Raw genomic sequence first — 24992 nt, 5'->3', positions numbered from 1 at the left:
AATATTGGTTTAGCTTGGGAAGCAGAAGGCCCAGATGGCAGTGTGGTCCTCGGCTGGGGATCACTCATGCTCAGCACCTCCAAGCTGAGGCACACCCTGGATAGGGGATCTGACCCAGGCCCCTATCTCCAGGGGGCCTGGAGAACCCACCCAGCAGCACATGACCCTTGGAAGCCCATCCTGAGAGTCTCCATACAGCTCTCTCCTCAGTAGGCAGGCGTGGGTCTTTTACCAAGACCTGGGAACCTGTGCATGGCAAGGGATGGAATAGAATGCATAAGCCCTCGGGAGCCCCCACCTCATCCCCTCCTAGAACCCTCCCGGACCCAGCCCCACCATTTAGATGTGTTGATAGCCTCCTCCCTCTGACCTTACTCCCAGATCAGCCTGAGAGATCTGGGTTCCAGGCCTGGCCTGGCTGATGAGCAGCTGGGAGAGTTTGGGCAGGCCCCTCCCCATCTCTGGGTCTCATACTTCTCCACTGTCAACCAGCCAGTCCCTCTTGCTGAACAACTTGACAGCACAAAAGCTGCTGGAAGCTTTCAGCTCTCATGGCTGTCTCCCCTGTGATGCATACACATACCCACACCTGTGCACACCCCTCACCTCCACAAGTCACCCGCTACCTTTCCACCTCATTCCTTCCCCTCCTGGATCTGCTCCCCTACTGACCGCCAATTCCCCACCTCTGCGCCTGTGGACACCCCCCCCCCCTCCGTCTGACCTAAATTTTTCCTCAACCAATCCATTCTTTTCACCTCACTTAGTTACTGACTTAAAACTTGTCTCCTACAGGAAGTCCTCCTGGATTGCTCTCTAGCTGCACTCCCCTCCCACACATACACACAGTTTTACTCTTCAGGTCACACTTGATTGCAGAATTGAACTTGGGCCACCTTGCATCAGTTATATGATGTGTCCCCCAGGGAAAACATTATTCCAGGAGAGGGGCTGGGTTTTTGATTCTTCTGTCTCCCACCTGCCCCCGCTTAGTGCCTAGGCAGTGGTAGGCACCAAGGGATGCTCTGGAGCGCCCTGTAAGTGGGCTCTTGGCCCGCCAGCCAAGTCCTGCTGGGACTCACAGCTGCTCTTCCTGAATTGACATTTCTGAGAAGAGCAAGGAGACCTTGAGATACTGGGATAGGAGCTTCTTTTTCCATGTATTAATCACCCCATAAAACCTGTGTTTATTTAGTTGCTGGCGGGTCCTTCTCCCTGGAGGAAGGAAGCTGTTATTCTTGACGATACCAGCCTGGGCTTGGGCCAGGGCGCCCCAAAGAAAGAGGTGATCTGCAGAACTCCAGCATAACAGGGAGGAGGGCCTGCTGGGGCTGTGGCATGGGCACCATAACAGGGAGGAGGGCCTGCTGGGGCCATGGCATGGGCACCATTGTGGGCTTGGATTCTGGTCAGGGCAGGGAGGACCGTCCACTGGGGAGAGACACCAGCCCCTGCCTCCACTCTGTCTGGGGACACAACCCATCCACCCATGGCCTGACCTGCTTACCTACTATGTGCCAGCTACCCTGGGAAGCCTCTGGTCTAAGGAACAAACACAGAGCAGGTAAGTTTGGGAGGGCTTTGACCACAGGCTTCAGACAAAAGGGACAGGGGCAGGCCTGGCAGAAAATCCCCGAAGATCAGACATTGGTTTGGGGGACAATCACCCCAGGAAAGACTGGCCCAGCCTCAGAGCCACCAAGATGGACAGCGACTTTCTTCAGAAGAGAGACAGCAGCGGGGAGAAGGACACCAAGACCAGGGAAAGCAAGAAGGGTGAGAGGATCTAGGTCAAGGGAGAGAAAAGCCCAGAAAGATACAGGTGCAGTAAAGGTGCAGGTGATGGAGAGAGGGAGGGGCGGGAAGTGGGGCGGAGAGGAAAGAGGAGGCAGAGAAGGAAGCTGATCCTGAGGCTACCTGGGGTAGAGGGGAGTATCTCAGAGGACAGGCAGTGAACGAAGGTGGAGAGATCACGCCCACCTCAGGAGATCTCTGGATGAATCTCTGTGTCTCCCTCTCTCTCTTTACCAAAAAAAAAAAAAAAAAAAATTCAGGAAGAATAAAATGAAGGGATATCTCAATCTGCCAATTGAATTTAGGGGCCATAATCAGTGTTTGAAAATACCCAGGGATTATGGTGATTTACGGCTGGGACGGAATCCGCTGGGGCCTTAGCCTTATCGGGTGTGCAGAGAGGAGCCTGTCGGGAACTCCAAATGCAACTGAAAACACTGCGTGCAAACCCATTTATAGTCACAGAGGGGATGGGGCTGGACCAGGTCAGGCCACCTGGGCTCTGGCCCAGGATGGGCCCTTCAGATTATTCTCCAAGCCCTCCTCAGTCGCTGAGGGTGGGAAGCCCATCTGGCATGTTCCACTTCATTCCCATGTGCCAGGGCCCTCCTGGAACTTGTAGGCCCAGCCCAAGTCTTCTCTTCCAAGAAGCCCTCCTGGCCTCCATCCTCCCCCACTGACCTCAGCCTCCTCTGACTTCCTGCCTCCTTTTATGTTTAAACCAGCTGGAGGGTAATGGGAAAGGTGTTGCTTTTGGCATCAGAACACCCAGTTCAAGTCCCGGCTCTGCCACATCCCTACATGGGCAAGCCAGGCCTTGCGTGGGCCTCAGTTATCTCCCTGCCAAATGGGGATAAAAAACACTCCCTGTGGGGCCTGCTTCAGAGGGGTTAAATGAGATAACTGGACAGAAACCATCTCGGCAGATGGAAGGCATCCCATGACCACAGCGGTTAGTGATTTACTGGCTTCTCTTGGGTTGTGCCCTGAGCGCTTGCATCGTCTGGAGTGTTTGCTTCATCTCCCTAACTTCCCAATGAGCCTGGGTTATCTGTGGGCAGGGCTAGGTCGCCCTTGGCCCCCACCCACCTGCCGTTTTCTTCATCTAACAACGCATCTGCCCTCCCATTCGTCCCCCACCCCGCCCCCGACTACTCTCCCCTACCTACCCTGCAAATATTCCTCCACGTCCTCTGCAGGTCAGGCAGAAGCCTCCACTCTGGAGAGCAGCCCGACTGAGTGAGATGTGGATTCTTCCCCATCTTGCAGGGAAGTGGACATATGGACGGACCAAGGCTCTGCGATGCTCAGTACTGAGAGAAGCACCAGCACCACTTGGTGGCACACAAAGATGGAGAGAAGAATTCCGCCCAGGAAGGTTTCAGGGAGGAGGGGGCTTCGGGACTGGCCTTGAAGCCAGAGTGGGGACTGTGAGGGAGGGCACTTTTTGCTTAGGGAAAAGCAAGAATGTTGCCCCACTGCCTTCACCTGCCCACCCCTCAACAAGACTGTGGCTTTCTCAGGAGCAGAGACTTTGTCTTCCACCATGTGGTTAAGTCCTGGGCTAAGTCAAAGCCTTCACAACCATTATACAGGTGGGAAGCCTGAGGCTCAGGCAGAAGTGGTCAGGTTAGAGCTCAAACTCAAGCGCTGGGACTCCAGTGCCTTGAAGTGTGGGGCCCTGAGGATACCAGAGCAGCACCAAGGCATTCACTTGAGCCCTGAGTGAAGAACTGTCCTCCCCAGAATGGGTGGGGATGAATGACAGCCACTGACCCCCTACTGTGCATCAGCTGCTCCTCAAAGAACCCCGAGAAAGCATTTAGCCCCACGTTACAGATGAAGAAACTGAGGCCCCACACCTAGTACAGCGTGAGGCTAGGATCTGCCAGTCTCTGTAGCTCAGGGACATGAACGCTGCCCTTTCTGCCCCCGGCTGCAGGCACACCCCTTTCACAGAGAAAATGCAAAGCACCTGGGCTCCCTTCTTCAGTCGCTGAGACCCAGAACTGCCCAGTTCCAGGCTCTTAACATGTCATTGTGAATGCAGAAACACTTTTGTTGAGGTGAAAAACAGAAAGTTCCCAAACTACTAGCTAATAAAAACAGCTTCCTGATGTTTGGAACTCAACAAACAGGCTTCTGACTCATTTCTTTGTTTTTACTATCACTGACTTTTTGCTCAAAAGTGTTGTGGACAGAAGAACTTCACTGTTTCTAGGCTCTGAAGTCAGAAAGGGAAAAAAAAAAGGTTTTCAACCACCTTCATGGCCTCTTTCTCTGCAGGGAGAGGCGGGTAGAGATGGGAGACGAAGGAAAAAGTGTTGCTTGAGCATATACTTGGTACCCGAGACTGTGCTGGGCACTTTACTCACAGCCTCCTTGATGGAACTTAATCTTCCCACCAACCCATTTCACAGCTGAGGAAGCTGAGGCTTGCACAGCCTCTGCCTGGAGACAAAGCCAGTTTGCCGATGGCCTGATTTGTACCCAGAGTCTACGTGTGCGCACATGCACTTGAGTGCCTGTGCACAAGGACAGCCAGGTGGGAAGGATCCTGGGCTGGGAGTCAGGTGACCTGAGTTCTAGTCCTACCTTAACCACCAACTTACTGTGTGACCCTAGGAAGTCGGAGATTCTCCTGTCCTCTTCCGGACCCAGTACTTGTGCCATTGCAGGGAAGCCTGGCCCCTGAGCGTGCCAGGCTGCTTCCTGAGGCTCCTCCTCCTTGCTCTCTCACTGTCCTCAAAAAGCCTAACTTACGCTGGGGGCCAGGGAGCAGCCAAGAGTCTTAGCTCCCCCAGTGCCTTCTGCCCCTGGATCCTACCCTTTTATCCAACATCCCTGCAGAAGGCACTGGGGTGGGCTTGGAACCCCGTCTCCTGGAAGGCTGCAAAGCCCAGGGGCTGACAGCTGGCTTTAGAGCTGGAGACTGAGGGCTGGCTCTACCCCTCAACGGCCATGGCTCCTGGGACCATGATGCAACCTCCCTGGACTTGAGTTTCTGCCCAATAAAGGGGTCTCCCTCCCAGGGTTGCTATGAGAACAGGCAAGAATCAAGTGCCTTGCACATAGTAAGTGTTCTATGAACTGTGGTTGTGATGATTAATTTAATTACTTCCGGGGGTGGTGGTCTTTGAGGTCGCCATTTATGATTGTGAAGGTTGCATACTGCCCAAGGCACCACCTGAGAGGCTGCAGAGAGCAGAAATCACACCCAGGTTCCACTGCAAAGCCACAGGCCTGGAGGAAAGGAGTTCTCTGCAGTTCATGCCAAGGTTCCCAGGGCTGCCCCGGTTCCCCTTGGCACCAGTCAGAGAGGGGTCCCTACGCCTGATGGGATTGAACAGTGCCAGGCTGCAGTGCCCAGAGGCTGAGGGGTGTCCCCTGCACCAAGGGGCCGGAGGGGCAGGCACTCACCAAGCAGCTGGACGCCCCGCGTGAGGCCGTAGACGTCCACCAGGGCCCAGAGCGGGTCGGCCGTGCGGACCCCGCTGAAGAACAGCATAACAGCCGAGTCGTTGATGCGGTGGAAGACACGGCCCTTCTTGTCCACCCAGAATGCGATGATGTTGCCCTCATTGGCAAACTCCTCAGGCAGCGCCTTGGCCCAGAAGCCACTCTGGGACACCAGGTCGGGGCAGGCGTACTTGGGCAGCGAGTCAGGGTGGATGCGGGACGGGTCCTTGCTGGTGAAGCCCAGCCGCAGGGCCCCGCTCCAGCAGCACTGCTTCTTGGTGATCTGGGTGGCAGGGGGTGGCCTCAGCCCACCCTCTCCCACTTGGTCAATCAGACCAAGGGCAGCCTCCCTGAGGTGGACTCCCTGGAGCATCCCACAGCAGCCTGCCCACCATTCCAGCACAGTTCCCTCCCAGGAGCCCTCCCTGCTGGGAAGACAGCAAGGGGTTCCCACGGCCACCGCCCTCCCGGTTCCTTCCTTGTCACACAGGGAGGTTGAGAAAGGCATAAGGAAGAGGGAAGAGGGTCACCAGAGAGGAAAGGCAGGGGCAGGGTGTGGTGCTGGGGGTGGCAGCAGGGTGTGGTGCTGGGGGTGGCAGCAGGGTGTGGTGCTGGGGGTGGCAGCAGGCAGCGGCTGAGGGGCAGAGTCCAGAGGCCCAGGGGATGCCATGAGGGGAGCAGGAAGCAGGAGGCGGGGGCGGGGGCAGGGGGCAGGCCCACCTTCAGCCTGACTTGCTCGTAGATGAGGACCGGGCGGTTGCTGAAGGTGATGGCGTTGCAGAAGCTGGCCTGCCTCTTGACAGCCTTGTGGCTGAGGTCCATGAGGATCTGGGAGCCCTTGGTGTGCGGGTGGAAGAGCAGCGGCGTGGCTGGGAGCCCCCCGCTGGGCAGCACCGCCGGACAGTGCTTCTGCTTGTGGTGGCATCGGTGAGAAGTGACGGGGAAGGGGCCCCCGATAGAGTCTGCAAAGGAACAGGCCACGGTGTCAGAGAACTTGGCGGGTCCAAGAGCCAGACCAGAGTCCCCTAGGGAAGGGCAGAGGCTGGGCATGACCAGAAGTCACCCGGAGCCCAGTTCTTCCACCACTGCTGCCACCCCTTGCCACCATCCTTCTGCCACCATCTCTCACCATCTCCCACTCCACCATCTGCCACCATGCTCTACTGGTTCACTATTCACCACTTCTCCCCTCGGCCTTCTCCATCACCTCCCACCCCCACCCTCTCCCACCTCCTCTCCCCACCAGTATTTACCACCCTCTGCCTCTCACCACCTACCATGGTAGCACATCGCCTTTACTACCACCCTCTACCACCACTCACTGGCACTCCACCATCCTTGGTTTATTTATTTTATTCAATAAATATTTATGACATATCTGCTGAATACCAAGCTCTGTCCTGAGCACTGGAGACACAGACATGAAACATACATGGATCCTGTCCTGGGGGCTGTCACTAACTGGCTCTGTGACCTTGGGGAAGACAACACTTCCCTCTCTGGCACAATGGGTGGCCTCTACTCTATGGCTCCAAGACAAGTCTCAGCAGCACAGGCAGCATTAATTAATACACAGCCTCAGGGGCTGGGGACTCTGGTGGGGCCCCCAAGATCCATGCCCAAGTAGAGCCCGCCCGTCCTGTCATCGTAGGGAAACAACCGTGAAGAATGGAGAAGAGGGTGGAGCCGTAGAAAGCCACAAAATGTGACAGAGGCCTTCTGGGATGTTTCAAATTTTGGTCCTCCAAGGCAGGAATTTAATGATGCAAAGAGCTCGGCATTGGGCCTGCCTCCCCAGACCCTTTCACTCCCTAGAGGAGGAGGAGCGGCTTCCAGGAAGGAGATGGAAGACAGGAAGAAAAGGGAGAGGGAGAGGCCCAGCCCTCTGTGTTGGCTTTGGTCTGCATCCCTCTGTACCACTTTGCATCTCCAATCCCCGCTTCTCCAGAGGCCCCAGACAGCAGTCTCCGAAGCCCCAGGCCAGCCAGACACCCTGTGCATGAGCCCCCGGGTCTCTCTAGAGCAGCTTCCTGCCTGCCAGGCTCACTAGGAGGGGGTGGCATGAGGAGGAGTTCACCTTGTCCTCACCAAGGAGACAAGACGGGAACGGCTGGGCAGCACAAGAGCTTCGGAAGCGGTCAGGCTATGAGGGCTGGAAATGCTCAGAAGAGACCCAGACAGTCTGGAAAGGCTGCCTGGAAGAAGCTGAATGGCCTCTGGATAGTGCAGAGGAGGGGAAGCCATTTCAGGGAAGGGGACAGTTGGGGCAAAGGGCAGAGAGTGGCACTGGCTACAGGTGCCCTGCCTGGAAAAGATGCCCACTGGGCTCAGGCCAGCCTCAGACACAGCTTGACTCTTGGTTTCATAAAATATGTGCTGGTGAAAGGCTAGCTGTTGAGGTTCACATCTAGAGGTAGAAATGGAAGCATAAGAGAAAAATCACCCCTGCTGTGTGGGTGGCTAACACACCGTGGTGCATCTACTCAACGGAATACTACTCGGCAGTAAAGCGCAATGAACTACCGATATGAATAACATAGGTGAATTTCAAAATAACGATGTGAGTGAAATTAGCCTGTTAAAAACAAAGCAATACACAATTCATGGAGCAACTGCAGGGCTTCCATTCCCTTCAAAACCCTTCCTCTCCTTCCATTTTTTATCAAATTCTAGAAAGTGCAAATGAAGCTGTAGTGATCAAAAGCAGATAAGTGGCCCAGGCACCACGGCTCATGCCTGTAATCTCAGCACTTTGGGAGGCCGAAGAGGGTGGATTACCTGAGGTCAGGAGTTTGAGACCAGCCTGGGCAATATGGTGAAACCCCATCTCTACTAAAAATACAAAAATTAGCTGGGCGTGGTGGCAGGCACCTGTAGTCCCAGCTACTCGGGAGGCTGAGGCAGGAGAATCACTTGAACCCAGAAGGTGGAGGTTGCAGTGAGCCAAGATCGTTCCACTGCATTCCAGGCTGGGCGACAGAGCAAGACTCCATCTCAAAACAAAAACAAAAACAAAAAACAAAACAAGACAAAAAAACAAAAACAGATAAGTGAATGCCTGCGATGGTGGGGGGAGAGAGGCAGGATTACCAAGGAGCACAAGGCGACATTTGGCAGTGTGGCTGTGTTCCTTATCTTTTTTTTTTTAATGGGTGGTTTTCAGTGGTCTGTGTGTTCCTTATCTTGATGTGGTAATGATTTCATGGGGGTACACTATGTCAAAACTCATCAAATTGGACACTTTAAACATGTGCAATTTAGTGTATGTCAATTACACCTCCACGAAGCAGTTTTTAAAACCCTGCTGAGCCCAGCTGCTGATGACAGCCTTTCCTTTGGGGTTCCCCCTCCCGAGCCTCCACTCAGAATCCACGGAGCAACTGCAGGGCCACCAATCCCTTCAAAATGCTTCCTCTTCTTCCCACCCATCCTACTTGACGTCCTGGGGCCCTGGGTAAAGGCACAGAAAACACTGATTCTGGGCAAATACAGTGGAGACAAAGGGGCCAGAGACCCAGCTCCTGGAAGGACATTCCCCAAGGCCTCCGTTCCAGAGAGGACCCCTGCCAATCCTAGTGTTGGGTAGGGGGTTGAGGGTGGGGCTGGGGCAGCACAGGCCCAGCACCCTGGCTGGCAGCACAACAGACAAAGGAGGTGGGGCCAGGAGGACTCTGGTCCAGGGGCACCATGTGCACCCAGGCATGTGGGCTCCAAAAGACACACTCACGGGCATACACGTACACCTGTGAGCATGCGAAAGTAATCCCAACCCTAGGCCATTCATCCTCTCCCGTATCCCTGAGACCAGGAACCACACACTTACACACACACGTAGTCATGTACACATGGATGTGAAAAACAATACATACAAAACACACGCCTATCACACATGGGTCATATGCATCAAATAATAGTGGCAGTCATTTGCCAAGCTCTGAACTAGTTTTACATACACTTACTGGTTTCACTCTTACGGCAAACTTATTATCAACCAATTTACAGGTGACAAATATGCGCCTCAGGGAGATTAAGTGGCTTGCCCAGGGTCACAGAACCAGTAAGAAAGGGACGTAGGAGCCACACCCAGCAATCTGACTGCAAGGCCTTTGTTATTGGCCATTAGGCATTAAGAGGCCAGGAGCGGTGGCTCACACCTGTAATCCCAGCACTTTGGGAGGCCAAGGCAGGAGGATCACTTGAAACCTAGGAGTTGGAGACCGGCTTGGGGAACAAAAGTAAGACCTCATCTCTACAAAAAATTTAAAAATTAGCTGAATGTGGTGGTGCTTGCCTGTACTGAGTCCCAGTAGTCCCAGCTACTCAGGAGGCTGAGGCAGGAGGATACTTGAGCCCAGGGGCTGAAAGCTGCAGTGAGTCATGATCATGCCACTTCATTCCAACCTGGGTGACAGTGAGACTTTGTCTCAAAAAAATTAAAAGGCATTAATAGCCAAGAATTCATGGATTTGGTGTGCTGGATAAATTTTTAAAATGCAAATTAAAAAATACTCTTAACCTATAAACGAAGAAAAAAAAAGGTTCCTTCAGGCTGGGCGCAGTGGCTCACACCTGTAATCTCAGCACTTTGGGAGGCTGAGGCAGGCAGATCACTTGAGGTCAGGAGTTCGAGACCAGCCTGGCCAACACGGTGAAACCCCGTCTCTACTAAAAATACAAAAATTACCCGGGCAGGGTGGCACATACCTGTAATCCCAGCCACTTGGGAGGCTGAGGCACAAGGATTGCTTAAACCCAGGAGGCAGAGGGTTGCAGTGAGCCGAGACAGCACCACTGCACTCCAGCCTGGGCAACAGAGCAAGACTCTGTCTCAAACAAAAAAAGAAAGAAAGAAAGAAAAGAAACAAAGTTTCCTTCATATACCACCCAAAACCATCTCATGTAGCACACAGGGCAATACATGGCATTCTATTATGTTGTCTCTATGATACATGTATGTATATGTATGCCACCAAAACACAGAAATGTAAACCATGTCCTCAGCCCTCCTACATTCCTGTTGGGACACGACACAACCTGGAAAGCCAGTGTTGAGAATGGTTTGGCAGTTTCTCATGAAGTGAAAAACGCCTAACATATGTCCCAGCACTCACACTTCCAGGCATTTCCCCACAAGAAATGAAAACATGTCCACACAATGACCTGCACACAAATGTACAGCAGCTTTATTCATAATAACCCTGAACTAGAAACAACTCAAACGTCCTTCAGCTGATGAGCAGTTAAAAATGTGGCAGCTCCATACAATCACTACTCTGCAACAAAAAGAAACATAACCACTGATATACACTAAAAAAATGGCTCTCAAAAGTATGCTACGTGAAAGAAGCCAGATGCAAAGGGCTGTATGCTGTAGGATTCCATCCGTATGATATTTTGGAAAAGGCAAAAGGAAAAGGCAAAAGGAGATCAGTAGGTATCAGAGAAGGAGAGCAGGGGAGAGATTTGACTACAAAGAGGCAGGAAGGAAGTTTTTATGGCGATAGAAATGTTCCATATCTTAGCCTGGACAACACCGTGAGACCCCATCTCATTGTACAAATAAAAATAAAAAATTAGCCAGGCATGGTGTCTCGCACCTGTAATCCCAGCTACTTGGGAGGCTGAAGCGCAAGTATGGCTTGAGCCCAGGAATTTGAGATTGCAGTGAGCTATGATAGCACCACTGCACTTCAGCCTGGGTGACAGAGCATGATTCTGTCTCTAAAAAAAAAGAAAACAAAGAAATAATGTTCCATATCTTGAGACTGGGGTAGTGGTTACACAACTTGTACACTGTCAAAACTCACAAAACTATACACTCGAAAAGGACGAGTTTTACTATATACATATTATACCTCAATTTAAAAGCTACAACTGGCTGGGTGCGGTGGCTCAGGTCTGTAATCCCAGCACTTTGGGAGGCCAAGGCAGGCTGATCACATGAGCCCAGGAGTTCGAGACCAGCCTGGGCAACATGGCAAAACCCCTTCTCTACAAAAAAAACTACAAAACTTAGCCAGACATGGTGGTGTACACCTGCAGTCCCAGCTGCTCCGGTGACTAAGGCGGGAGGATCACTTGAGCCTGGAAAGTTGCAGGCAGCCGTGAGAGCACCATTGCACTCTATCCTGGGCAATAGAGCAAGACCCTGTCTCAAACAAAAAATTAAATTTAAAATTTAAAAGTAAAATCTATAATACAACTAAAAAGGCACATCTTCATTCAGACGGAGAGAAGAGAGGCTGCACTTTCTCACCACCACGGCACCCCCATCAGCTCACCCTGGGCAGTGCCTAGGATGTGGCCATCTACCAGAAAAGCCCCAATGCTTAGTTGGGCCTGTCACCCTAACCCTTAAGTTCCTTCCACAGCTGTGAAACAGAACGGGGGTTCCCTGCCCCAGGTATGGAGAGAGAGCACTTCGTAGCTGCAAAGCCCCACCCACTGACTACCGTGCCTGTCTTCTGCCAACAGTGTGGGCAGGCCGTTGGGGCAGCCATGGAGGCCAGGCCCGGCCCGGCCTGAGCAGCTGTCCTCAGCCCCTTCTCGCTGTACTCAGCTCGCTGTGTGATCATCACCCACTGAGCCACCTCTGGGGAGACCACTTGAAAAGCCTCTCTGGTGTGCTGGGCATCTCCTGCCATGGACTGTGGGCTCCTGTAACGTGGCAGGCCCTAGCTGGACTCCTGACCTGCCCCTCCCTGTTCCTGGCTCCAGGGGAGCCCCTGAGCACCCCTCGCCCCATCTACCAATCCTGCCTCAGGAATAAGCACCCCTGGGTTCTGTCCTCTCCTGTCCACCCTGCGGCTACAGCCCTAACTCAGGCCTCGCCACTCTTCTAAACCAGGGCTGGGGCCGTGATGCGCTGTGCCCAGCACTCCTCTAGGGGGCGCTGTTCTCATGGACTATGAGTGTCCAATGTGCAGCCTTCATCAGGGTGACCCCCCTCCTACCCCACTGCAGTGTCCCTGCTCCTGCTACCCCCTCCTCCATCCTGGCATTAAAATCTTGGGGGCAGGGAGTGGGGTGGCGAGCAGAAAGCAAAATGAGAATGAACTTTGGATATAGCTCTGATGCCAAGGGTCCAGAGGGGGCAGCTGGAGGTGGGGCTTCCCCCCTACACTATCTAACAGGGTCCCTCCCAGCACTGGGACTATGACCCTTTAAGGTCCCTATTCTACGAATGAAGGAGTTGGATTCAGAATGGTTAAGCAACTCACTTGTGGTCACACAGCAGTTATGTGGCAGAACTAGGACTTGAACCCTGGTCTTCCAAAGCCATGTCTGGGGTCCTTTACCCTACTCAGCCTGTGGTACTAGAGCTCCTTTTCCCCACAAGTCCAAGACAGCAGGCACTTCAGGGAAGGCTGTGTGCAGGAGGGGCTGGGCAGCCCGGGCTAGGGGAGCAGCTGCAGCAAAGCGCCTCAAAATGGGGGGGCGTGTGGGCTGCACAACTGCTCCACCAGAGGCACACACAACTGGATGGAGCCCCAGTTGTGCCACCTGGCTCTCAGCAGAGCTCCCAGGGAGGGCCCTCAAGTGACATGTTTACAGGCTTCTTGGGAGCTCCAGTGGGCACCCTCCTCAGGCGAGGCTGCTGCTGACACAGTGGAAACTCCCCCGACAGCCCCATTCCTCCTGGGCATTTATGAGCTGCCAGACACAAGCCTGGCCAGCTCTCCGGGTGACCCTCAGCTGGCGGACCACATTCCTGCCTCTCAGCGGGGTCCCAGGGCAGACGCCTGGACACACATACCCTCCAGAGTGACCTCCCCATGGCCCCCACCAAGCTCTGCCCCAGAACCACTGGCAGAGCCCCAGATGCGCTAGGCTGGGCTCAGCTGGGCTGCCAAGGAGAGATGGGGGGAGCTCACCACCCCAGCCAAGAGCAGAGGCATTGATACTGATGACAGTGCCCAGCCTCTCATGGCTTCAAGGGCAGTGTCTTGATTTATGCCCCCAACGCCACTCTGGCACAGATCCTCTGAAGTTAGGTTTACACATTGAGTGAGAAGCCCACATCTGAACCCAGGGCTGGCTGCCTCCAAACCTAGCAGCTCTGTCACTAACTGTAAGACCGTGGGAGCCTCACTTTCCTCATCTGTAAAATGGGGTCATGGCAGGCCTTCATGGGATTCTTGTGAGGATTAAAATAGATGGTGTTTGTAAAACTCAGTAGGTAGTTGCTATTATTATTATTATTACTATTTATATCATTCTGCTTTCCTATCCCCACACCTTTGCTCAAGCCATTCCCTCTGCCTCACCTGCGCCTCTCCAAACCCCACCCATCTTTCAAGGCCCAGCTGAAGCCCACTGCATCCAAGATCATCTTGTTCTGAACCTGTGGTCCTGAATACCAGTGCTGGCATCATCATCTTCATCCAAGAGACAGTCTCGTCTCACTTTCTGGGCGGTGAGGCGAGGCACAGAGAATGAGTATTGGAGGCAAGAGGCCCTGGGTTCAAACCCTGACCAGGCCACAGACTTGCTGTGTGACTTTGGACAAGTTGCTTCGCCTCTCTGGACCTTGATTTATTTCTCTGTAAAATGAAGCTCATCATAGCTGCCCTGCCCACCTCTCTAGGCTGTAGTGAGGCCCCGGTAAGTTTACAGATGTGAAAGAATTTTGCAAACTTTAACACTTGATCTCAACATAAGGTCTTTTTTAAAAATATAAAAGCAAACATAACTACTGCAGGAAATGATCGGCTCATTTCAGTCCAATGGGAGACCAGGAACTTCAGTCTTATTTTACCCCAAACGTCCTAATCTCAGATTGCCAGGGTGGTCCTGATATGGACTCGCTTAACTGCATTAACTGAACAGGGCTCCCTCTGGGGGAAAGGACTTAGGAGAATGGTTGGAAAGCTGGGGATGCCTGACTCCTGGTGGGAGAAGGACAGGTGGGGATGGAACTTGGGGGACAGAGATGATTGTAAAACTGGGCAGAATTAAACTTCTTTGGGTTCCCTAAAGGGGCCTTCACCTCCCACACCTGTCTCTGATTTCCAGGCTTGGCCCAGGCCCATTTCTGTGCTGGGAACCTTTCCTTCCTCCTTCCCACCTATATATCTGCCTTTCTCATGCATCCTTCGGACGTAGATTTTTCCCAGAAGTCTCTCTGACCCCCAGACTAGGTTAGGGGCCTTACTATGGACCTTTGAGGACCCCATCAGCCCCGTAACAGAGGACCCATCACCAAGCAGCCTTTCCCAATCCTGGTTCTTACACAAGATTAAGCCCAGATACCCCGAGGCACGTGTTGTATGCAATGCATTGACTTGTCTCTTCTGCATCCAGAATGATTTTGGTTCTATGCCATCCTCAGGAGAGTTGAGAAGTCACTCCCATCAGCTTCTGTGTTCTGCAGAGTAGCACTGCACTGGGAAAGGCTGCAAGGTTATTTGTGCCTGTCTTTCCCCCTGATGGACTGTGAGCCTCCCTAGGGCAGAGACCACTTTCTTTTTTTGTTTATTTGTTTGTTTGTTTTGAGACAGAGTCTGGCTCGGTCACCCAGGGTGGAGTGTCGTGGCGTGATCTTGGCTCACTGCAACCTCCGCCTCCCAGGTTCAAGTGATTCTCCTGCCTCAGCCTCCTGAGTAGCTGGGATTACAGGCACGAGCCACCACGCCTGGCTAATTTTTGTATTTTTAGTAGAGATGTGGTTTTACTATGTTGGTCAGGCTGGTCTCGAACTCCTGACCTCATGATCTGCCCGCCTAGGCCTCCCAAAATGCTGGGATTACAGGCGTAAGCCATGGTGCCCAGCGCCATTGTCTTTTTTACTACTGTATCCCTATAGCCTAGTTCACAGCATATAGCAGGTCCTCAATAAAAGTTGCTGAATGAATTGCTAGTGTTTGATTCTTCTATCTACTGATGAATTGGCAGGAGTTCAGGCAGCACCCACTTTGTGCCTTGCCCTTTCTGGTGTCCAGTGGAGAAATTAGAAAAAGAAAGGAATAAAGGCAGCCGCTCCCTTCCCTGCCTAGCATGCCTGACTACAGCCCTGCCTGCTCAAGAACCTTCAATAGCTCCTCACTTGCCAGCAGTAGAAAAGAAGCAGATAAGGAAGGCCATGAGGGTTGATTCTTTCTTGTGTATCAAATGCTGCAGCATTTGCCCTTCATACACAACCTGATCACATCCTCCAATCCCTGCAAGGAAGGTGTCTATGGGAACAGCCTCTAAAAGGGCCCCAACAATCCCTGCATCCACCTCTTGGCGTTCAGGCCCTTGTGTGACCCCTTCCCCTTAAGCGTGGGTTGGGCCTAACAAGTAGCTTCGAATGAATAGAATACAGAGGAAGTGGCTGGTGCAGTGGCTCACGCCTATAATCCCAGCACTTTGGGAGGCCAAGGTGGGCAGATCACCTGAGGTCAGGAGATTGAGACCAGCCTGGCCAACATGATAAAACCCCATCTCTACTAAAAATACAAAAAAATTAGCCAGGTATGGTGGCGGGCACCTGTAATCCCAGCTACTTGGGAGGCTGAGGCAGGAGAATTGCTTGAATCCAGGAGGTGGAGGTTGCAGTGAGCTGAGATCACACCACTGCACTCTAGCCTGGGTGAGAAGAGTGAGACTCCGTCTCAAAAAAAAAAAAAAAAAGAATACAGAGGAAGTAATGAAATGTCACACCCAAGACTGGGTTATAAAAAGACTGTGGCTCCCATCTTGGTTACTCTCTTGCCTCTCCTGAATTGCTCCCTCAGGGGGAAGCCAGCTGCCATGGTGTGGGGCCACCCCATGGAGAAGCCCGTGTGGCAAGGGACCAAGGACTGCCCATAGCCACGTGAGTAAGCTTGGCAAGCCTTCCGATGCAGCCACAGCCAACAATGTGACTGCAACCTCATGACAGACATGAAGCGGGAGGCACCTAGCTAAACAGCACAGAGATTCCTGAGCCACAGAAACTGGGAGATCATTAAATGTTTGTTGTTTTAAGCTGCTAAGTTTTGGAATAATTTGTTAAGCAGCAATAGATGACTAAAACAGTATCAATAGTCCCATTTCACAGATAAGGAAACAGAGGCTCTGAGAGGTAATAACTTGCCCAAGGTCACATAGCTGGTAAGTGGCGGAGCTGGGCTCTGAACTCAGATCTGTCGCACTGGTGCAGAGGTTCCTCCATGGGCTCCAGCTAGCTGACTGGCATGCTCAGTCCCCTCTCTCCTCCTAAGTTAGTTTCTCCATGAACACCGCAGCCCCTGTACATGCCCAGGGTGGGGGCCATGTTAGCACCCTGGCACCTCCCACAGAGTGCCTGGCATGCGAATGGCAGGTCCTGCTGCTCCCTGGAAGATGAATGAACTCATCATGACAGGGTGGGTGAAAGAAAGTGGCAGGCAACGGGTAAGACTGGCACCTTCATAGCCAAGTTAATCCCCAACTGAGCCTCCTGCTCTCACTCACTCTGCAACATCCCCATCCTGACATTTCTAGCAGCCAGAGGTGTATACAGCTGTGCCTCCCAATTCCTCACTGCTCTGGGAGAAGGACCAGTCCTCCTCCTCTCCCTCTTGTGTCCCACCTCAAGATTCCAGGAGGGGACTCCAAATGTTAATTCTTCAGGGCTCAGCTCCCAATCCCTGCCCCTGTCCTTCCAGTATCTCCCCAAAGCCCCCCAGGCCAGGCCTGGAGAATGAGGGGAAGTGCAGCCCAGTAACATCAGCACCCCTAGCTCCCCATAACAAATCCACAGTCATGCATGTGTACATGCATGCACACACACAGATGGCATGTGTGCCTCATGGCAGACACAACCAATGTTCAGGGCTGGGGGACAGAGGCAGCAGGTGAGTGTGTATGTGTGTGCGCATGTGTGTATGTGTGTGTGCGTGTGTTTATGTGTGCACTTGTGTGTATGTGTGCATGTGTGCATGCATGTGTATATGTGTGCGTGTGCATATGTGTATATATGTGCGTGCATGTATGTGTGTGCATGTGTGTAATGTGTGCGTGCACGTGTGTGTTGTGTGTGTGCATGCACGTGTGTATGTGTGTGCATATGTGTACATGTGCATGTGTGTGTGCACGCGCATATGTGTGTGCATGCACTGGCAAGCACACACAGACCTAGAGGAGCCTCCACAAAAGCCTTCATAAAAGCACACTCTGTGGAGTGCTTACTATGTACCAGGTGTACTGCCCTTAGCGTCCACTGGCTCACTTAATCCTTCCTACAACTCTATAAGGTAAAACTTACCCTTCCCAATTTACAGAAGTGGACGCTGAGATGCAGACAGATGAAGGTACTGACCCAAAGTCACACAGCCAGCAAGAGCAGAACAGGATTCAAACTCTCACCGAGAACACCTGCTCCGCCTTCCCTTCCTTTCCAAATACTGCCTGGCCTCACTGCCCAGCTCCGGCCTCACCTCCCTGATGGCTCCCCCACCCACCCCCTCAGGCCACCTTCAGCTCCAACTGCCCTGCCGTCCAGCAGGCAAGGGCCTCTGTCCACCCCACACTCTTCCCCGCTACCCACTGACCCAGCATCTGCTGGGAGCCACTGCGTGCCAGGCGCCAAGCTGAGGTAAGGGAATGCAGAGCTAGAGTGACCGGATGCCCACCTTCCTGGAGCCCACAGGCACGAGCGGGGTGTGGGGATGTGCACCTTCAAGCTCCGGAGCTCCCCTTGGTCTAAGCCCCCAGAGCTGCTGCCGGGAGATAGGCAGCTCCCTCTGCTAATCTTGGGTTTCACAAGGCCACTGGATGCGTTCTCCGCTGCTGCCTGCTTGAGGATTAAGGAACCCAAGAACGGTAAGTGGGGGACCGGCTGCAGAAGGAACAAGTCCTGGCTTCCCCGCTGAGGCGCCAGCTGTGTGGCCTCAGTTAGCCATTTCCCTTTCCTGGCCACAGCATCTCCCTCTGTGACAGGAGGGGGTGGGAGCCAATGTCTCGGGTCCCTGTACGCCAGCATCCTCTGACACTCAGGCTTGTTAAATCCAGAGACTAACCTGAGGGTGACATGTATGTCTGGGTGCATGAGCGTGTGTCACCCACACATCAGCCGTCAGCAAGGGGTCCATTCCTTGCCCTGAGGGAGCATTGAAGGGAGGTGAAGGAGGAAGGAGGGGGGAAGGAAGAAGAGAGGACGGCAGAGGCGAGAGGAGGGGGACCTCCCAGTGTCACTGCAGCCTCCCTCTTCGCGCTACCCTTCCCGCCCCTGTCAGCCTGCTCTCAAGACCAGGAGCAGCTCTGGAAACCTACCAAATGGAAGAGATCAAGCGTGTAACCGCTAAAACCATTTTCCAAATGGGAATTCATTTCCCCGTGGGTCTCCTGCCAGGCTGGTCCCAGAGGAGCCCGACTCCTCACCACCAGACCCACTACACACACACACACACACACACACACACACACACACACACACAGAGAGGCATGGCACAGGCACAGAGTACCACAGATGTGGCTGCCCCCGCATGGAAACACAGGCACGGCAACACACAGTCGCTTCAATCCACAGTTAGAGACACATCACACAGGTACACAGAGATCTAAAACACAGATACACATCTGTTGACACCAGAAGCTCAAAGAGCCAAAACACGTCCACAAACAAAACACACAATTAGATAACCCCCGACACACATACAGAGTCCTGGGTCCTCCTGTCACCCTCCCCTCACTCACTTTAACGCAGCAATCCAAAATGTTTGGCCCGAATCAAGCCGAAAGTCCAAGGCCCTAAAGAAAATATAATCAGCCAAGCGCGGTGGCTCACGCCTGTAAGCCCAGCACTTTGGGAGGCCGACACAGGTGGATCACGAGGTCAGGAATTCAAGACCAGCCTGACCAACATGGTGAAACCCCATCTCTACTAAAAATACAAAAAATTAGCCGGGCATGGTGGTGGGTGCCTGTGATCCCAGCTACTCGGGAGGCTGAGGCAGAGAATTGCTTGAACTCAGGAGGCAGAGTTTGCAGTGAGCTGAGATCGTGCCACTGCACTCCAATCTGAGTGACAGAGAGAGACTACGTCTCAAAAAAAAAAGAAAAGAAAATACAATCAAGGACCATTTCAATGTGTCTTCAGGAGCCCAGCTACAGGCTACGGCACCCCTAGGAAGGAGCAAACCCCTGCGTCTCCCGCTGGCCCCAGCTCATTTCCTAGAAGAAGGTGAAACCAGAGCCGCTGGGGCAGCCAGGGCGTGTGTACAGGTGTGGGCACACATGGGCGTGGATGCATGAGGACGCATATGCAAGGGTTCTGATGGGGGTGGAGGTTGGCTGTGTGGACACAGGCAAACACTCCCTCTCCAGACCTTCCAACTCCTGTCCCCTCTGCTTGTGCAATGGCAAAGGCCAGGGCCAGCTTAAGGGAGGCCCCGCCTGGGAGGGCGGTCCTGGCAAAAGGGTGGAGGCCAAGGCAGATGTGGCATTTGATGAGCGCTCACTGATGGCCACCTAGCCTGGATGCGCAATTCCTAGAGTTCTCAGAGCACCGCAAGTGATCCTCCTGCCCCCAGAGAAATGGGACAAATGAGAGGAAGGGAATATGACCCTGGGCCCAGGTTGCCTTTCCAAGCCCTCTTGATTTTCCCCATGTTGAGTTCTCTGCTCACATGATTCATGTAATCCTCACAATAATCTTGTTTTCTTTTTTTCTTGAGACGAGGTCTCACTATATTATCCAGGCTGGTCTCGAACTCCTGGGCTCAAGCAATCCTCCCACCTCAGCCTCCAAGGTGTCTGGGATTGCAGGCGTGAACCATCGGGCCTGGCCTGCACAGCAATCTTAGAAGGAGGGTGCTATTACTAGCCTCATTGACAGGTGAGAAAACTGAGGCTCAGGAAGACATTTGCCTTCCTTACAAAACATATCTACCCACTCCCAGAGCATGAGCTAAGGTGGTCTCACCCTCTAGGGAGCCTGTGCTCTAGGCAGCTGGAGGACAGTGTACTATGTCCTGAGTCTGCTCTGAGAGCCTCTCTGTCCTTCCCAGACCACAGGCTTGCCCAAGTCTGACTCCAGTGGAAAATGCCAGTCGGCTCCAGACCCTCTGCCAGCAGGCCCCGCCGGGGCCAGCAAGCCCTGAGAAGAGCCCCCACCCCACAGACGGGCAAGGCCAGGCTCAGGTCAGCCCAATCCAACTCTCCGGCCAAGGCCCAGGCCACTGGCAGTGCCCCTGGCCTGGCTCCGGATTATGTGTCTTCCAGGGCCTTCCATCTGTCACTTAGCCCTCCAAACCCAGGACGGATTTCATTTCCTTTTAAGAGAGCCAATGATTTGCTTTTCCTACATCTTTCCCTGTCTTTTTTCTTTTTTAATTAAAAATTACTCTCCCAAAGTCCAGAGCCTGGAAGGGAGAAGCCACCTGGTCACCAGTTCCGGCTGCGGCTGCCCACGCGCTCCTGCCACCACCCTCCTTCCTTCCTGAGCCTCTCCCAGGCTCTTCAGTGCCCACCGGACTCGGCAGATGGACACTGTCCCACCTCCTAATACCCCATCCAAGCAGGGAGCAGGGTACATAGGGGAGTGCGTCAGGGACTCCCCAAGGTCAGCCTATTCTGTTCTGGCTGGTTTGTAAAGGACCCCAGTTCCCAGGGCCCAGGGAAGACACACAAGTCACTAGGAAGGCTTCTCTGGGTCTGCTGCCACATCGGCCATGGTGCTCCCAAGACCACAGTACTAGAGCTAGGGGAACAAGAGAACAGGGTTTGGAGCAAGCAGGAGCTCTGCAAATGGGGAGCCAGCCAGTGGCCCCCCTCTCTTTCACCCCTCCAGCTCCAGGCTGTGGGTCTGTCTGACTGTGGACGTGACCTGCAGGGCTCAGAAGTTCTCTGGCCTCCCCCACAGAGCACACACTTGGAGAAGCGAGGTCAGGCGCTGTGGGGTGCTGTCACTTGCACACCCGTGTGCTTAGGCACAAGCCGGCACAGGTGCACACCCACGGGCACCTTCAGTGCCTACTCACGAGCACAGACACACATGCACACTCAGCACACATGTGGGTGCCCACATGTCTTTGCGGGGCTCCAGCATAGAACACAGCACCACCTCCAAGGCCCACATCCCAGAGCCGACAAGCAGGTCCCCTCAGCTGTCTAACTAACTGTGGCTGCCTCTGTCCCGGGAGAGGTGGGTAGGGAAACCCAGGACCTCGCATCCCACATGGGGACTAGTCAGCACCTTGGTAAGAGGACAAGAGGGTAAGAGGACAAGGAGACTTTGTGGGGAGCCTCAGCTGCCTGACCTCCCACCATCAGTGGGAGGGCGGCACTGTCAGGGAAGGCACCCCTCTTCCTGCTCTACCCAGCTCCCTTGCTGCCCCCACCCCAGTGCCCACCACCAAAAGGTGCCCCTCACACAGCCCCAGACCCCTCCATGGAGTGAGAAGTAGGGGCATGACCAAGCCCTCAGCCCCAGCGCCCCTCCGCCCGGCCTCCCCAGGCGGTCTCGGGCTGGGGTGGGCGGGCCCGCAGGCATCCGCGGGGCCTTACCGTGGAGAGTGCTCCGGGTGATCTGTCCCCCCATCTCCGGCGGCGGGCAGTGCAGCCACCTCTGCTGGGCCGGCCGGCTGGTCACCGAGTCGCCCCGGCCGGCTGCTCCCCTCCTCCTCCCACGTCTCCTCCCCCGCGGGCGGAGACCGGCATGGCAGGGCCGAGGCCCCTCCCGCGCCCCCACGCGCCCCCACGCGCCCCCTCCCGCACACGCGCACGCCGCCCGCCCGCGGCCAGCCGGCCACACGCGCACGCAGCACGCACACCCCTCCGGCCGCCGCCTCCCCGCTCCCACCCACTCCAGCCTCCCCACCTCCCGCGCTGGTACAGCCGATGGGATCTGTCATGTTTATTTACATAAGGAGGAGGAGACTGGAGGCTTCCTGAAATAGCAGCGAGCTCCAGAAAGCGAGCAGAGGCGCGCACACGCACACACATCCCCATCACACACAGCCCCATCTCAGGGATGTAGTGACACACACAGCCCTCCCTGAACGCCCAGGCCGACAGCCATTCATTCACTAGCCTCATGCACCTACTACATGCAGAGGTCTTGCTAGGTGAGAGGGGACCCCCTGAGAAGCAAAACAGACATCATCCCTGCCCTCAAGAGGTTCACAATCAAGCTGATGGAGCTGTTAACCAAGTGCTAACACCGTTTCTGTCTTCTTCCAGGCTCTGTTCCAAGGGCTTTGCAAGTATTAACTCCTTTGGTCCTCACAGGCTGAATGATGAGGTCAGTATTACAGTCATTATCAACAGGTACCATCTCTAAGATGATGATGATGGTCTTACAGATGAGAAAACTGAGACAAAGAGAGGCTGCTCACCTAAAAGGTGGCAAGGGTGGAATGCAAACCCAGCCAGTGCAGCACCAGAATCCAGGCTTTTCCCCCCCGCCACACCAACCTATCCCTTTAACCATGCACATACACACACACCACACACCCCAACACAGACCTGCACTATTCTTCTGCATCATGTCACACAGATGTGCATATACATGGGCTCATAAGCACTTGGGAGCATTCACCACTGAGTGCACTCAGCCATCTACTGACCATCAGACATGTACTCACATGGTTACATGCACACCTCTCAATGTCCACAGTCAACATACGCCTGCTTCCACAGACTCGCAAAGTTTCTAGAGAAATCTTAAGGTGGACACTGGCACCCCACACTCAGGGAAGAGGGAAAGGTGGGAACAGAGGGGGAAGAGGGAGGCTGGGATGGCAGGCCCCTCCAGCCCTGGGCAGGCATGCCGGGAGCCCAGATCATCATCAAGAGAGCAGCTGCCACGCAATGAGCATGCACTGTGCACCAGGAACTGTGTGGGTGGCAGCGGCTATGATGATATCTGTTTTACAGAGAAGAAAGTGGAGGTTCTGAGAGGCTAAGGAGCTTGCCTGAGGTTACCCAGCAGGTCACAGGCAGGACCAGGACTCAGGCCATGTCTGAGGGACAATGTCACCATCCAACACAAGCTCAGGGGCCTCTACCAGGACAACAGGACAGCACCCTCCTCCCTGGCCCTGGCCTGGACACCAGCCACTGTCCTCAAGGTCTGGGATCTTGGACCCCAGGGAAAGGGCTGGGTGGGAAGAGAAAGCCAGCGGGCAGGTGGGAGGACAGAGGGGTAGGGGCTGAGGAAGGGGCCACGGGAAAGGTGGAGGCTGTCGCACAGCAGATGGAACTCAGAGGCCTGGGCCCTGTAAGGGACTGGACTGGGTCCTGAGCCCGCAGCTCAAGACCCTGCTGCTCCCACTTCTGAGTGGGTCTGGGGAAGCAGTTAGGAGAACAAGGAGGGACATTCAGGCCTGACCTAGAGTCATCAGCAGAGGGCTGGGCGGGATCTGGGGGAGAGTAAGCCCAGTCAGCCGATGCTCCCCTGAGCCAGAGGCATGCCCACGACTTCCGGGATAAGCCACGACACCCGAGTCCACACAAGGCAGCCCACTTTCCACAGGCACATACCGGCTCGTAGCTGTGCAGACTCACACGTACACACACGCACACACTTCCTGGCACACATACCCAGTTCCCATGGGGGCGGGAAGCTAAGTCAGTCTGACAAGGAGAAAGTAAGCCAAACTCCTTTTGTCGGATAATGATCATAATAACAGCAAACACGAGGCCTTGCTGCATGATCCACACTGCCCTGAGCGTGTGACGCATTTAACTTGCTCAATCCTCACGACAACCCTAAGAGATCAGTGTATGTGTATGCCCATTTTACAGATGAGGAAATTGAGGCCAAAAGAAGATGCTTTGGAGGCTGTTCCTGTAGCAGCAGAGTCACCCTCCACACCCTGCCTGCCTTTTAACACACCCGGCTGGCCCCTTGCCCACCAACCCCTCGCACATGCCCAGCCTGGCCTTCCTATGGCCCCACACCCAGACATCAGCCTCCCTCTCACCTTGGTTCCTGCCTTCTCCTCACTTGGAATGCCCCCTTCCCATCACCCAGCACTGGGAACACTTCTTCTGGGAAGCCTCCCTAGGGCCCTAGGTAAGAGTAAGTCCCTGTTCTTGGCACTTATATTTCCTCTGAGCTCCTGAGCTGGGCATCTCCTAACACTTACCCTACTCGGTCCTATACAGAGACAGCCATGGCCTGGCTGGGGCCCTATCTGCTTGCCCCAGCTTCTCCTGGGTGCACCTCAACCATTTAATTCAACTCTACCCACATTTATTGATCCCCTACTATGTGTCAGACACTAAGGATGCAAGGGTGGCCCTCAGTGGCAGGTCCTAGTTCTCACGGACTTCCAGTCCAGAAGGAAACAGACATTTATCCAGTAGCCTCACTAAGGAGTATATCATCACAACCTGAGAAAAAGGGTCTGAAAGAAAGGAGCAAGGTTCTGGGAGGCTCAGGGCAGGCTTTCCTGAAAAGCAACAGTGAAGGCAAGATCTGAAGGCTAATGGCCCTGTGCTGTGGAGGTGGCTTAGGGGAGAGAGTGAGTACAACATAGGCAAAGGCCCTGTGGCTGGAGAGAGCTGGTGTGTTCCAGAAGCAAGGTTGGTATGGAGCAGGGTGAGCAGGAGGAGCCTCAGGAAATGCTCCATTGCCGAGCCAGGATGGGTCAGGGATACACCAGGAGGGTCTTGAGGAGAAGGGTGAAGACTCTGGCCTTCTTCCTGAGAGCAATAGGGAAGTCCTGCAGCAGGGAGGCAACAGACCAGACCCACATTTCAGAAAGTCACTGTCCTATCTGGTTGTGAATGGTGAGGGAGGAGGCAGGAGGCTCAAGGGGAGGGAGCAGCAGCAGCAACATCCCGCA

General features: G+C 54.2%; 1 protein-coding gene across 5 annotated transcripts in view; it reads right to left on the bottom strand.

The window, feature by feature from the left end:
* The window catches only part of NEURL1 (neuralized E3 ubiquitin protein ligase 1), a 96366-nt gene that overhangs the window by 13512 nt on the left and 57862 nt on the right, over window positions 1-24992 (bottom strand). For 4 of the 5 annotated variants that reach the window (XM_004050046.5, XM_063710473.1, XM_055352886.2 and 1 more), the window contains 2 exons: window positions 5974-6215; window positions 5215-5536 (listed from right to left, as the gene is read on the bottom strand). In XM_004050046.5, the coding sequence (XP_004050094.1) occupies window positions 5215-5536; window positions 5974-6215 (564 nt within the window). Of the gene's footprint in view, window positions 1-5214; window positions 5537-5973; window positions 6216-21705; window positions 21986-24992 lie in introns of those variants that run through there. The other variant, XM_019034750.4, reaches the window with a different exon arrangement.

The sequence above is a fragment of the Gorilla gorilla genome, chromosome 8, assembly GCF_029281585.2.
Source record: "Gorilla gorilla gorilla isolate KB3781 chromosome 8, NHGRI_mGorGor1-v2.1_pri, whole genome shotgun sequence".
NCBI classification, from domain to species: Eukaryota; Metazoa; Chordata; class Mammalia; order Primates; family Hominidae; genus Gorilla; species Gorilla gorilla.
Note: the sequence above shows the minus strand (reverse complement) of the source record. Positions and strands in the feature narration are given on the sequence as shown.